The 15,772-nt window shown below is 42.4% G+C and overlaps 1 protein-coding gene across 2 annotated transcripts in view; it reads left to right on the forward strand.

The window, feature by feature from the left end:
• Nucleotides 1-740: 740 nt before the first annotated feature.
• The window catches only part of KLHL24 (kelch like family member 24), a 47,251-nt gene continuing 32,219 nt past the window's right edge, over nt 741-15,772 (forward strand). Inside the window, exons 1-3 of one of the 2 annotated variants that reach the window (XM_045031497.1) lie at nt 741-861; nt 2,500-2,736; nt 14,639-15,625. In XM_045031497.1, coding sequence (XP_044887432.1) covers nt 14,706-15,625 — 920 coding nt within the window. In that variant the 5' untranslated portion in view covers nt 741-861; nt 2,500-2,736; nt 14,639-14,705. The remainder of the gene's footprint in view (nt 862-2,499; nt 2,737-14,638; nt 15,626-15,772) is intronic. The other variant, XM_045031496.1, reaches the window with a different exon arrangement.

A 15,772-nucleotide genomic window follows, 5' to 3' on the forward strand; every position in this document is an offset into this window, starting at 1 on the left:
TGCCTTTTAACGGACAGAAAAAGCCAAATTACTGAAGCTCTCGGCTCCTCCAGATGTTAAAAATTGGAATAAATGAAAAAGGTCCCAAGGGCATAAATCAGAACTTTTGTGAGCACTGATGGTTGCACTCACAGAGATTGTGGGCTCATTTTTGGAAGTGGCCTTCTGAAAATATTACCTCAAGTTACAGCTAAGGACTTAAGGGGGGAGGGATAGCTCAGTGGTTTGAGCATTGGCCTGCTAAACCCAGGATTGTGAGTTCAATCCTTGCAGAGGCCAGTTAGGGATCTGGGGCAAAAATTGGTCCTGCCTAGTGAAGGCAGGGGGCTGGACTCAATGACCTTTCAAGGTCCCTTCCAGTTCTAGGAGATTGGTATAGCTCCAATTATTACCTTTCAATTTTCACTACAGTTAAGACTATTCAGTTCTGGTTCCATTCAGAAAATTCATGTGTAAATTATAGGTGCCAACAAATGCCTGGGTGTATCTATATTTTAGATTAGTGGTGCAATTATTTTGGGAAGTTGGTATTTTAAACCATTAGCAACTATCAAGGGCCAACTTCAACTCTGACCATGGACTAAAACGGGCAGGCAAACGACGTGACACGGATGTTCGCATCGCTGTGGTCTCTTTGAACTACATCTCCCAAGTACTTCTGCCGCTGTGCTCCCACTGGCTGGCGTGTCACTGACATCATGTGTTTTGGCTTTGGCAGGTCACATGTTTCTCAGGGTCTCCTTTGTTTTGAGTTGAGCTGGAGCTAGAGAGTCAGACCTAAAACAAAAAAGGCAGAGCAAGAGCACAAGCAGCTGCCCCAGGTCGCAGCACCAGCGAATCTGCGGGAGGCAGGACTGAGAGGTACCGGGTGCCTGTGCGTAGCTGTCAGGAATCGCAGCGGCCGGGGGGCTACAGGGGATGGGGCCAGGAGCGGTGTCACAGCACACCAGGCTGCCTGCTGCCAGCGGGGACGGGTGTAAAGCAGCCCGGGGCAGGGACCATCGTGCTCATCTTGTCTGACCTGCTGCCCACGGCAGGCCACAGAGCCCCACCCGCCCGCTGCTGTAACAGCCCCCTAGCCCCACAGCTCATGGCCGAGGGAGCGGGAGGCTGAGCCGGCCGTTCCCTGGGCGCCTAGTAACGTTCCCCGCCCGCCCCGCTTCTCCACAGGTCGGTGTCAAGTTCCCCTCCCGGAGCATCCGGTCTCCAGGTCTCCAGCCCGGCGGGGACGGGGCGCAGGCTGGGCTTGCTGAGAGGGCGCGGGGCTCGGCCGGGCCTGGCCCCAGGCGCGGGGCCTCAGAGAGCCGGGCTCCGTGCCGGGGGCCCCGTGTGCTGGATGTGTCGGTGGCGGCGGGACAGCGGCCGGTAACGGTGGGGGAGTTCGTTGAGGTTGAGCCAATCCCGGGGGGGAGGGGCGCTGTCCCCCCGTCACATTAACCCCTCCGGGGCCGCCGAGGGCAGTAACGTTCTTTCTTCCCCTCCCCTTGGTGTATGTGGACTGGGGCAAACCACAACGCAGGGAAAGGGTGGCGCTGCCCCCCCCCCTTGGTATTTAGTAATTTGGACCTTTCCTTCCTTGTTCTCCTCCTTTTAATAACAACGGTTTGTGTGGGGGGGCGGGGGGATTAAGGGTACTGACGATTGGATAAAAAGGGAGCAGGAGGCGGGACTTTGGTGCTGCCTCGGTCTGATTGGGCAGAACTATTCGGACGGGGAGATGGCTTGTCTCTAAGGCTGCACCGGGTGAAGGTGAGCTGGAGGGCGCGCGCGTGCGCACACGTGGCAGCCTATGATGCTGGTGGTGGCCTGAGGGAGCCCGTTGTAGTAACGCGCATGCGCACACCTTGCGGTGGCCGGTGGAGGTCGGGATGGTTATCCTCTCTGGCGCCAGTCTGAGGCGTGTCTCCCTCCCCCCCATCCATCCCCTTGGTTCGCCGCCGGAAGGGGACGGGCGGGCCAGGCTGTAGGGGGATGTCGTCCAGCCTCCACCCCCCGCCTAGCGTAGTTGTGTAATGCGGACCCCGGGAGGGACCGACCCGGCTCAGCGCGGTGCGGGCCATGGCGGGAAGGGCCAGGTGTGGAGGCCGCCTCAAGTATGGTGGCCGGGGCAGCTGTCCCTGCTGGGTCCCCCCCTGCGGCCCTGCAAGCGCCCCTGTGTTGTGATTCCAGGTAGCAGGCCGCCAGTTAACGAGCTCCTTGTAAATACTAAAAGCAGCAAAGAATCCTGTGGCACCTTATAGACTAACAGACGTTTTGCAGCATGAGCTTTCGTGGGTGAATACCCACTTCTTCGGATGCAAGCCCCAGGCCACTGCTTGCATCCGAAGAAGTGGGTATTCACCCACGAAAGCTCATGCTGCAAAACGTCTGTTAGTCTATAAGGCGCCACAGGATTCTTTGCTGCTTTTACAGAACCAGACGAACACGACTACCCCTCTGATACTTGTAAATACTAGAAACTCAGCAAACATGGCTTTTTGTTTGTTTGTTTGTACCTAGAACAACTGTTTGTGGAGGATCTAGGCTCCGTCTTCACTAGCAACGTTAAAGTTCTCCCCGCGCTATAAAAAACCACCTCCAGGAGGGGAATAGCTACCAGCGCTGTGCCGCGACTACACAAGCCACGTTAAAGATTGCTGGGTGAAGACGTTGCCAATGAAGATGTGCCCATAGTAAAGCCTTGACCCTCTTTTGCAGAACAGAATCTCCCCAGTATAGACAGATCCTGAATTGCATGTTAGTCTGAACTAGTTTTGAAATGCATTTGTTAGGTCTGAACTGCCATTTAAACCTTTTTAAAAACTTAAGCAACTGTGCCTATTTAAAAACGGGTTTTTTTTTAAATGTCTAGTATAGACAAGTCCAAAGTGGGATTAAATGAGTATTAAAGTGAGATATTTGGCAATGCTTCTCAAAGCAGTTAAGTGCTTTCTGTCTCACACTGATTGTCCTAAATAATTCCAAAGCACAGAGATTAGAAACAGAGAGGTCACTTAGTTGACAGTGACACCGCACCACAACTGTGTCTCTTTAGCATACATTGTTTCTATTGCAAATAATCTAGAGTCTGGTAAATCGTGCACTGGGAAGAGTGGTACCTAGGGTGACCAGACAGCAAGTGTGAAAAATTGGGATGGGGGTAATAGGAGCCTATGTAAGAAAAAGACCCCAAAATCGGGACTGTCCCTATAAAATCGGGACATCTGGTCACCCTACTGGTACCAGGCTTCTGTTTTTGTAGTACTATTCATACTGACAGTACATAGAGTAAACAAATTATGAGTACATTGCCTCAGCCTGGGAATATCGCCATAGGTGCCTCACAACTCACTTAGGCAAAACTCCCATTGACCTCAGTAAGCCTTTATGTTGCAACCTTTTGTAGCATTTTTTACTATTTCATTCTTGTGTGTGTATGGGGAGAGGGGGTGGGGAACAACAACTTTGAAACACTCTTGGATTATAACTGCTAATATGCAGTTAGCCCTCAGGGCACAAAGTATAAACAGAATCCTTCCTGGTGAAATAGCACACAAGTTTCAGGAAATACATTTATAACGTATGCAAAATCTGTATTTGAATAATGTTAGGGCTGTGATGCAATCAGACAAAAGCCAGTAACCCACGCTCTGCCATTTACTCAAGTGGCTGTAAACAGGAAAAAGTCAACAGTGTAAATTGAGGACAATATCAGCCTTCAATTTCCTGGCTTTTGTCCATTATTTTTACGGCCTTGATGGTACAATGCATCTTTTTTCTATTTCTTTGTTTCTATGGGATATTTTTAACAGAGAAATATGCAGGTGTATAAACGTAAGTATAAAACTAATCTTGCCATTGTTACATGCTCAAAACTCCCACTGATTTAAATGAAATGTGACATAAGGAAATCCCATTGAATTAAGGCATTAGGAGTGGTTTTAGTGTACTGCACATCAGTTCTTCAGTCACAGATTTCAAGAGCATGCAAGACCTGAATTTCTAGTGTAAAATAACAAGCAGAAAAAAACTCTTAAAAATCCCTAAAACTTTTTAGACCTTTCTTATGTCACACAGAAACAAAAAAAAGAAATATTTCCCCCCTTTTATACATCACTTTTTAAAAGTAGACTGAACAAAAGTTAGAGAATATACTCAAGGGAACAATCCTATTTTGGTCAGAAGGATGGACTAGATCAGTGGTCCCCAACCTTTTTGTGACCAATAGCACATTCATGTTTTCAGAAGAGCTTGGCGGGCGCCAACAATTTTACAAGGCTTATTTTGTATTTGTACATTAAATAATACAAAAAACCATATTTAATATTACATAATATATGAATCCAGAGAGAAGAGAGAAGCTGGAGAATAGCCGCGAGGACAGAAAACACTGGTGCTCACAGCCCTGGAATACTCTGTCCCCAGCAGGCGCTGGGCCCCAGATTCTCTTCTCTGCTGGGCACTAGGTGGGCCCCGCACCTGCCGGGAACCGAGAACTCCGGTGCCTGCAGCCCCAGAGTTCTCTGTCCCTGGCAGGCATGGGGCCGCAGCTTCTCTCCCCTGCTGGGCACTAGGTGGGCACACATAAATGCCCCGGCGGGCGCCATGGCGCCCACAGGCACCACATTGGGGACCACTAGACTAGATGAACAGTCTTTTCCGTATTTGATTTATGATGTCCAACAATGTGGAATAAAACACATCCACTGGATATGTTTGTTAAAATAATCATTAAAATAATTAGAATGAGAATTAAAATGCAGTTATTAGGCTTCAGCATAAACATGGGTATTTATTTATTTATTTGTATTACAGTAGAGCCCCACCCAAGGTCATTGCACTAGGACAGTGCTATACAAATGCATAGCTTTGTCTTGACTAGGATTAAAGGTGTGTTGTTAGAAAAGGTTAAATAACACCTAGTACTACACACATTCCAAAATTCCTATGGTGAAGCCAGACTATGGATTTGGATTTTGTTTGGTTTTACCATGTGTTAGTAACGTGATAAAAAAACACCTGTTTTCCTGGTAAAGACAAGGCTCCGGGCCAGGTTTATATTAGCAATTTTTGCCAACATATTAATGTTGGTAAGGGTGTGATCTTTTTCTTATGACATTTCTATGCTGGCAAAAGCCCTAGTGTAGATGCAGTTATACTGGCATAAAAGTGCTTTTGCCCATGTATCTTATTTTGCTCAGGAAACCAGTATAAGCTATTCTGACAAAAGCAATTTCTGCCAGGGCAAGCTGCATGTACACTAGATGGGTTTGCCAGTAGAGGTATACTGACGATAGTCTTTCATTAATTTGAGGTGTGGATTACACAAGTCACTAATCACAGGTTCTTTAGTCAGGTGGCTACTTGAAATTATTATGAGATTGGTGGGCCACACATAAAAACTTGAATTATCCAAATAAATCCAAGGATAATCGTTAGAGCTGTCAAGCGATTAAAAAAATAAATCACGATTAATTGCTCTGTTAATAGAATACCATTTATTTAAATATTTTTGGATATTTTCTACATTTTCAAATACTGATTTCAATTACAATGCAGAATACAAAGTGTACAGTGCTCACTTTATTTTTTAGTACAAATATTTGCATGGTAAAAATGATAATAGAAATAGTATTTTTCAATTCACCTCATACAAGTACTGTAATGCAATCTCTTTATCAGGAAAGTTGAACTTACAAATGTAGAATTATGTACCAAAAAAACCTGCACTCAAAAATAAAACAATGTAAAACTTACAGCCTACAAGTCCACTCAGTCTTACTTCTTGTTCAGTCGATTGCTACAGACAAGCACGTTTGTTTACATTTGCAAGAGATAATGCTGCCCGCTTCTTGTTTACAGTGTCACCTGAAAGTGAGAACAGTCGTTCGCATGGCACTGTTGTAGCCAGTGTCAAAAGATATTTACCGGCCAGATGTGGTAAAGATGTATATGTCCCTTCATGCTTCAGTCACCATTCCAGAATACATGCTTCCATGCTGATGAAGGGTTCTGTTCAATAACAGTCCAAAGCAGTGTGGACTGACGCATGTTCATTTTCATCATCTGAGTCAGATGCCACCAACAAAAGGTTGATTTTCTTTTTTGGTGGTTCGGGTTCTGTAATTTCCACATCGGAGTGTTGCTCTTTTAAGACTTCTGAAAGCAAGCTCCACACCTCATTCCTCTCAGATTTTGGAAGGCACTTCAGATTCTTAAATCTTGTGTCAAGTGCTGTAACTACCTTTAGAAATCTCACATTGGTACCTTCTTTGCATTTTGTCAAATCTGCTGTGAAAGTGTTCTTAAAACGAACATGTGCTGACTGGGTCATCATCCGAGACTGCTATGACATGAAATATATGACAGAATGCAGGTAAAATAGAACAGGAGACATACAGTTCTCCCCAAAGGAGTTCAGTCACAAACTTAATTAAAGTATTATTTATTTATCAAGCGTCATCGTCATGGAAGCATGTCCTCTGGAATGGTGGCCAAAGCATGAAGGCGCTTACAAATGTTTAGCATATCTGGCACGTAAATACCTAGCAATGCCGACTACCACAGTGCCATGTGAACACCTATTCTCATTTTCAGATGATGTAAAAAATATAAAGGGAGCACTGTACACTTTGTATTTTGTGTTGCAAATTGAAATCAAATATTTGAAAATGTAGAAAAACATCCAAAATACTTAATAATTTTCAATTGGTATTCTGTTGTTTAACAGTGTGATTAAAACTGTGATTAATCACGATTAATACAAAATTTTGAGTTAATTGTGTGAGTTAACTGCGATTAATCGACAGCCCTAATAAGCATTAATACACGGAAAACACATAAAGGATAAAGCAGTCCCTGCTGACTTACTCACAATATAATAGAGACAGGTGAAAATAGAAGAAAGAGTCAGACTGGTTTTTTTTTCCAGCATAGCTATATTGGCTAAGGGTTATGATTTTTTACACTCCTAGCCAGTATAATTATGCTGGCGTAAATTTGTAGTATAGATCAGGCCTACCCCATGGAGTTATTCAGGAACAGTTGTTCCTAAATCAGGCCATGTGTCGCATAGCCCTTAGACAGCATAGACTTTAACATGTGCTAATGTGATGAAATTGAAACTTATGGGGGAGCTATTTGAGATAGTCCCTGCCCCAAAGAGTTTGGATGGATGGGGAAATTCACATCTCTCCACTCTATTGGTTCAGGTTGTCTGCAGACTCAGGAAAAGAGAAGCACAGTGGTTTACATTCCAAAAGTTTTCTTCACAACTGTAAGGCTAAACATTTACAGTGTTTATTTTTTACAGAAAATGGTAGGGCCACCAGAAAAATGCCAGCTACAACAGTGATTGGTACTATATGAATACCAAAGATGAATAGATAAAAAGAAGTTGGAACAGCTTTTTTCCTTTTTCAGTTAACCTTTGGCTCAGCTTAATTAAAACTTTTTTTTTATTATGAAGTAGCTGGGTTTTTCAAGGGTTTAGGTCCCCTTGTGCAATACAGGAAATTAAGATGATGGTAGGGAGCAACTTTCTTGCCAATTTTAATTACAGAAGCACAAAAGGTATGTCACATCTGTCAAACTTTTCCTTTCATATAATTTTAAGTGTATCCAAATTATGGGTAAAAATGTGGTTTAAAAAAAATGAACTCACTACACAAATCTTATACACCAAAGCAGTGTTTTACAGTTGATATATAGTGCACTTCATAACACAGGATTATAAAAGTGACATGAAAGACTGCTGTACTGGAACAATGAAAATTTATGATCTTGGTTCTCCAGTGAGCTCTGCCTGGCTCAGGGGTTTGCCTACACATAGCTCATTGCAGGATCAGGGCCTAAATATTAAAGTGACCTCAAAGCTTGTCAATGGGAAAAATGGATTGTTCTTTCTGACTCAATAAATGAACATACCTTCTTTGTGCTGATTTAAGGGCCAGTCTCGCCAAACCTTCCGCATGCAAGTCTTCCTTACTCTCACAAGTAGTCCAGTTACCTGTGACTCTCCATGTAAATAAAGATTTACACAAGGTTTTGCCATTATTTTTCTTCTATGTATTATGTCATTTTAGAGATGTAGGGGTTCCTTAGAAACTTTACTCTTTGCAGGATTTTTCATTTCTCTCTCTTTAGCTTTAGTTAAATTTGTGGCAGAAAACCTGAAATTGAACTCTTAGGGTTTGTGTACACATGGAGATATTCAGGAATAGTGTGGTCACTCTTAAGCCATGTCTACACTACTGGCACTACAGTGATGGAAGGGCCTTTTTACTGTCACTGCAGGTAGTCCACCTCTCTGAGCAGCATAGCTAGGTCAGTGGACCTAGCTGCATGTACATCGGGGGTTAGGTCATCTTTAACTTCGGCACTCAGATGTGGGAATTTTTCACACCCCTGAATGATGTAGCTAGGGCAATCTAAGGGCATGGCTATACTTGCGAGTTAGAGTGCATTAAAGCAGCCCAGTGCACTCTAACTCATGACGCATCCACACTGGCAAGGCACGTCGAGCGCTCTGACTCCGCGGCTAGAGCGCCCCTGGTACTCCACCTCGGCGAGTGGAATAACATTTGATACGAAAGGCCATAGAAAGGACAGTACATATAAATTCTAGGAACTAATTCCTGTTCCCATTGCAGTTAGTGGAAATATAGCCTTTTAATTCAGCAGGACAAGGATTGCAATCTAATACGTTTAAAAGCAGTGAATTCTACTATTGGTTTGTTGTAATTTGCTTTTCTCCCTAATTTCTTTCCCCCTTTGGTATCATTTGTGTGATATACTTTGTTAGTAATAATAATATGATAAATAATAAACTAAAGCTTCATAAAAGTGCATGGTACTTTAAAGAAATGAAAGAAGACTGGTAGCTCTTGAGAGCATTCATTTAAATTATCATGCACTTTTATGAAGCTGTATTTTAGTATTAATTACATTATTATTTTACTAATTGATTGCTGACTTTTGTCCTCATCCCTGTACAAAGTATAGAAGACACACGTTCCCTTCCTCAAGGATCTTACAGTTTAGGTCAGAGGTTCTCAAACTGTGGCTTGGGACCCCAAAGTGGGTTGCTTCGGTCCCCATTCCTGGGGTTGTGTAGTAATTTTTGGTGTCAGAAGGGGGTTGCGGTGCAATGAAGTTTGAGAACTATTGGTTTAGGTATATGGGTTGAAAACACAATTACCCTTATTAAGCAATTAACAAGTATTATGAATTGCACTGTATGTTGCATGCTAAAATTTAAATTTGTCAGTTTAGTAAGAACCAAATCCTGCTTTCTTTACTTATGTGAATAAGATTGCTCATGGGAATAAGATGAACAGAATTTTGCCCTGTTATGTTATATACTAAGGCCATGATTCTGTTTACGTGCTAGTTTTACCTGGGTATAACTCCACCAGCTTCATTGAAGTTACTTCTGATTTACATCAGTTAGATCAAAATCAGGCCTTTAGGGTTATAGTTATATTCTCACAGTTGCACTTTCCTTTTTTACTGCTGATGTAAATCCCAATTCTGCCACACTTTCTCATGCTGAGTAGCCTGAATTTACTGTACAATTAGTATCAATATGAGTAAACATGGCAGGGTTAGGCCCTCAATATAAGAACATAAGAATAACCATACTGGATCAGACCAATGGTCTTTTTAGCCCAGTATCCTGTCATCTGACAGTGGCTGGTGCCAGATGCTTCAGAGGCAATGAACAGAACAGGGCAATTTAGCAAGTGATCCATCCCTGTCATCTAGTCCCAGCTTCTGGCAGTCAGAGATTTAAGGACACTCAAACTACAGAGTAGTATCCCTGACTATCTTGGCTAATAGCCATTGATCCTCCATGAATTTACCTAATTTTTTTTAACCTAGTTATCCTTTTAACGTTCACAACATTCCACAAGTTGACTGTGTGATGTGTGTAGAAGTACTTCCTTTTTGTTTGTTATAAACCTGCTGCCTAGTAATTTCATCAGGTGACCCCGATTCTTGTGTTATGTGAGGAAGTAAATAACATTTCCTTACTCACTTTCTGCACACTATTCATGATTTTATAGACTTGTATCATGTTCTCTCCCTTTAGTCATCTCCTTTCTCAGATGAACACTGTCTTTTTAATCTCTCCTCATCTGAAAGCAGTTCCGTTATCCCTAATCATTTTTGTTGCCCTTCTCTGTAATTTTTACAATTCTAATATATCTTTTTTGAGCTAGGGCAACCAGAACTGCATACAGTATTCCAGGTGTGGGCATACCATGGATTTATATAGTGGCATTATGGTATTTTCTATCTTATTATCTATCCATTTCCTAATGGTTCCTAATATTCTCTTAGCTTTTTTGACTGCTGCTGCCCTTTGAGCAGATTTTTTCGGAGAACTATCCACAGTGATTCCAAGATCTTTCTTGAGTGCTAGCAGCTATTTAGACCCCATAATTTTGTAAGTATAGTTGGGATTATGTTTTCCAATTCACAGTACTTTATCAATATTCAATTTCATCTGACATTTGGTTACCCATGTATGCAGTGTAGTTGTAGCCATGTCAGTGCCAGGATATTAGAAAGACAAGGTGAGAGAAGTAATATCTTTTATTGGATCAATTTCTGTTGGTGAGAGAGACAAGCTTTCAAGCCACACAGAGCTCTTCTTCAGGTCTGGGAAAGGTACTCCGAGTGTCCAAACTAAATGTAAGGTAGAAAAGATTGTTTAGCATAAGTAGTTAGCACATGCTGTAAGGGACCACAGTGACCTGTTAAAACTGCCATAGGACCAAAAGGGGGCTAGTGGGTTACAGATTGTTGTAATAAGCCCTAAATAAGGCTCCGTTTTAGTCACGGTTATTTTTTAGTAAAAGTCATGGACAGGTCACAGGCAGTAAGCAAAAATTCGTGGTCCGTGACTTGTCCATGACTTTTACTAAAAATACCCGTGACTAAAATGAGGAGAGGGGCTGCCTGAGGGTGTGGCAGGTGCTGAGGGAGGGTAACCTGTGTTCTGGGGGAGGGCAGTTGGCGGCACACAGCCTGGGACCCCCGCTGGTTCTGGAAGGGACGTTTGCGCACTGCCTCCACCCAGAGCGCTGGCTTTGCGGCTCCCATTGGCTGGGAACCGTGGCCATTAGGAGCTGTGGGGGCGGTGCCTGCAGGCAGAGGCAGTGTGCAGAGCTGCCTGGCCATGCCTCTGCCTACCACTTGAGTGAGGGGGATGTTGCCACTTCCAAGGAGCCCCCCAGGTAAGCCCCGCCCAGAGCCCACTTCATCCCGTCCCATATCCCTCCCTCCCACACCTAAACTCTGCTACTGCGGGGGGGGGGGCAGTGCCCCAGCAGCAGCTGCTGGTACAACTGGCACAGGGGCTGCCTGAACTGCCCCTGAGCCAGGTGCACCGGCCGCTGCAGAAGTCACGGAGGTCACGGAATCCCTGACTTCCGTGACAAACTTGCAGCCTTAGCCATAAATCCAGTGTCCAGTCATCCAGTTTTTTGAGATCCCTTTGTAACTCTTCGCAGTCAGCTTTGGATTTAACTATCTTGAATAATTTTGCATTGTCTGCAAACCTTGCCACCGCAATGTTTACCCCACTGTCCGGATCATTTATGAACAGGAGTGGCCAACCTGTGGCTTCGGAGCCACATGCAGCTCTTCAGAAGTTAATATGCGGCTCCTAGTATAGGCACCAACTCCAGGGCTGGAGCTACAGCTGCCAACTTTCCAATGTGCCAGGAGGTGCTCACTGCTCAACCCCTGGCTCTGCCACAGGCCCTGCCCCCACTCCACCCCTTCCTGCCCCCTCCCCTGAGCCTGCCACGCCTTCACTCCTGCACGCCATGAAACGGCTTATCGGGAAGTGTGGGGAGGGAGGGGGAGGTGCTGACTGGCAGGGTTGCCTGTGGGTGGGAGGCGCTGGGAGCGGGGTGGGGGGGCTGGTGGAGGGCTGCTGACATATTACTGTGGCTCTTTGGCAATGTACATTGATAAATTCTGGCTCCTTCTCAGGCTCAGGTTGGCCACCCCTTGATTTATGAATATGTTGAAAAGCACTGGTCCCAGTACAGATCATTGGGGGACCCCACTCTTTACCTCTCTCCACTGTGAAAACTGACCATTTATTGCAACCCTTTGTTACCTGTCTTTTAACCTATTACTAATACATGAGGAGCTTCCCTCTTATCCCTTAATTGCTTACTTTGCTTAAGAGCCTTCGGAGAGGGATCTTGTCAAAGGCTTTCTGAAAGTTCAGGTACACTATATCAACTGGATCATCCTTGTCTACATGTTTGTTGACCCCCCTCAAAGAATCCTCGTAGATTGGTGGGCCATGATTTCACTTTACAAAAATCATATTGACTCTTCCCCAACAAATCACTTTCATCTATGCATCTGATAATTCTGTTCTTTGTTATAGTTTCAACCAGTTTGCCTGGTACTGTAGTTAGGCTTATTGGACTGTAATTGCCAGGATTGCCTCTAGAACCTTTTTAAAAAATCAGTGTTACATTAGCTATCCGCAGTCAACTGGTACAGATGCTGATTTAAGCAATAGGTTACATACCACAGTTAGTAGTTCTGCAGTTTCATATTTGAGTTCCTTAGAAAGCAGTATAGCTGGTGTTTAATATTCTCATCTGGCCCAGGAGATGTCACTACTGGGTAAAACTGTTGCAAAATAAATTGGATAGAGTATAGAGATACAGATTAGAATATCAAGTGACACAATATTAAGTGGGTGCTTTAGCAGGCTTTATTGAAAATGTTACATCGAATGCAACAGTATTCTTTAGGCAATAAATTGACATGTAATCCATGTGTTAATCCAAATTAAGGATAATTTTTTGTAGGCTTCATATGACTTTATAAAAAGTGTTTTCTACCTTGTAAATAATTTCTAAATGTTTTCATTAAATTGTGTCTGAAATAGAATTGAGCCCTATGTAAAAAGCAACAGTATGATGTTTGATATATTTATAGTGTTCCTTTTTGAAATTGTCTGAGTGAGGAAACTGTACTACAGAATACAGTCAAGAATAGAGCCTTCTAAAGAGGCTTTATAAAAAGCCTGTTTAAAAAAAAGTATGGTTCATTTTGTTCTATGTTAAGAGATGGTGTTCTATGTTAAGAGACTTTGGTCCAGTAATATGCAGCTCTGAAGATGCTGGGCAGTCAGGAAATAAAATTAGTGTTAGAAACAGAATTTACTGTCTCTGTACATGGAGAATGAGAGGAAATGGACGTAATCTCTTAGAATCTTTTTTTAAAAAAGAATCTTTTGCACAAGTTTTAAAATAATTTGAGACACATCCTCCTTGAAGTTTAAAAATGAATCCATGCACTTAGAATTATGGAAGTTAGTGCAGGAGTTGCTTCCCAGGTTTTTTTTGTAGGGCTTTAATCCAGTTGGTTTTAAAAATCAGGAATCAAAAGATATACCAACTGAGCTATGCTTATGGGGATGATTATCATATATACCTTCACCAGGCTATGTCTAGGCAAATTAATTGTATTATATTCACAGGCAACCTTAATTCATTTCCTAACCTTTGACTGTTTGACTTTTCAATCTTAATAATGTTCTTTCAACATAGTTTGTGTATGAGTGAGAGAGCTGTATATATTGATGATGATATAATGCCTTCGACTATAGTCTTTGCTTTTAAATTTTAGATAGGAGTTAACTACTGTCAGAAAACAGAAATTCTCCTTTAACTCACTAGGTAGCCCCCACGTCTTACTTCCAGATGCAAAGACTTCTTATTCATTTCCTTGCATAATGGTTTTCTCACAAATATACATAATTTTTTATTTGATATTTATTCATGCGGTTGCCTTTTTTCTGTGGTATCTACATTATGCTTCAACATGAATTTTAAGTATTTTTTTCAAATGCATATTAGTAACTTGTATTAATTTTTAATTTCACCATAGCATATTGATTAATTGATTGTTTTGCTGATAAGGAGAAAGAGCTAAGACATTTGCTTTTGCTGATCAGGAATGGTCACTGGGATGAACAAAATAATTAAACTCCATAGATTGCATTAGGGTACTGATGTATAATGAAGACTGAGATGTGGTTTGTAGCCTCCCTCTACAATTGTTCTAGTTTAAAATTTTCAGTCTTCTTTAATATTACTTTTATTAGTGGTATTACAGGAGCACCTGGAGACCCTGAGATCAGACTTACATTGTGCTAGGGGCTGGGCAAACACATAGTAAGAAGCAGTTTAAAAATCTGTATAGCAAAATCCTGAGGTCTTTCCTTGAGCAAACTCCTGCTGATATCAGCCGAGAGATTTGCTTGAGTAAGGATTTTAGGATTTAGCCTTTTGACATTTTTAAGCTTGATATAAAGGTGATACTTCAATTAAACAAAGGCTAGGGTATTCATAATTATGGTTCTCACAGCAACCTTAATTCAGTCCTTTGTGTGTATGCATTACAGTAGGATATATTTCATTGCATTGCATGATGTCACATTCATTTGCCAAATAATAACTTTTGACCTTTACTAGAGTAGTGTAAGTTACACTGATTTTAGACTGATCAGGCTATTTGTTTTGTATTATGTAAGTTTCATAAATTTCATAATTCTTTCATTGCATTAACTGTCAGAATTGATTGGTTGGGTACTAAAATGTTTTAATTCTTCTAGCCATAGCACTGTAAAGAAGACACTCAGAAATCTTTTCTCAATGATTCTATAGTCAACGGATGTAACAATGGTACTAATACTGGGCCGCAGACTGAATAGAGAGGATAGCGGGGTCCGTGATTCCCCTGCAACCAAACGTAAAGTTTTTGAAATGGACCCAAAGTCCTTATCAGGTCATGAGTTTTTTGACTTCTCATCAGGATCATCCCATGCTGAAAGCATACTCCAGATCTTCAATGAGTTTAGAGACAGCCGCTTGTTCACAGATGTAATTATCTGTGTGGAAGGAAGAGAGTTTCCCTGTCATCGAGCTGTTCTCTCAGCCTGCAGTAGCTACTTCAGAGCTATGTTTTGCAATGATCACAGAGAAAGCAGAGAAATGTTGGTGGAGATCAATGGCATTTTTGCTGAAGCTATGGATTGCTTTTTACAGTACGTGTATACTGGCAAGGTGAAAATCACTACAGAGAATGTGCAATATATCTTTGAAACCTCAAGTCTCTTTCAAATTAGTGTTCTGCGTGATGCTTGTGCCAAGTTCCTGGAAGAGCAGCTGGATCCTTGTAACTGCCTGGGAATCCAGCGTTTTGCTGATACACACTCACTAAAGACACTCTTCACCAAATGCAGAAATTTTGCACTGCAGACATTTGAGGATGTTTCTCAGCATGAAGAATTTCTCGAGCTTGGGAAAGATGAGCTCATTGATTATATTTGTAGTGATGAGTTGGTGATCAGTAAAGAAGAGATGGTTTTTGAAGCAGTTATGCGCTGGGTTTACCGTGCTGTTGATCTGAGAAGGCCAGTGTTACAGGAACTTCTAACACATGTGAGACTCCCTTTATTACATCCTAACTATTTTGTACAGACAGTGGAAGTGGAACAGCTGATTCAGAATTCTCCAGAGTGTTATCAGCTGCTGCATGAAGCAAGAAGATACCACATACTTGGAAATGAAATGATGTCCCCAAGAACTAGACCACGCAGGTGAGAGGATTTTTTACTGATTTTCTGATATGCCCTAGAAGAACATTTTTTTACCTGTTTATCTAGTAGATATGAACTGTAACCAAGACTGCGTCATAGTGAAAAAAAATTTGCAAGTGTCTATTATTTTGTGTTACTGAGTTCTGC

This window comes from Mauremys mutica, chromosome 9, assembly GCF_020497125.1.
Source record: "Mauremys mutica isolate MM-2020 ecotype Southern chromosome 9, ASM2049712v1, whole genome shotgun sequence".
NCBI lineage: Eukaryota > Metazoa > Chordata > Testudines > Geoemydidae > Mauremys > Mauremys mutica.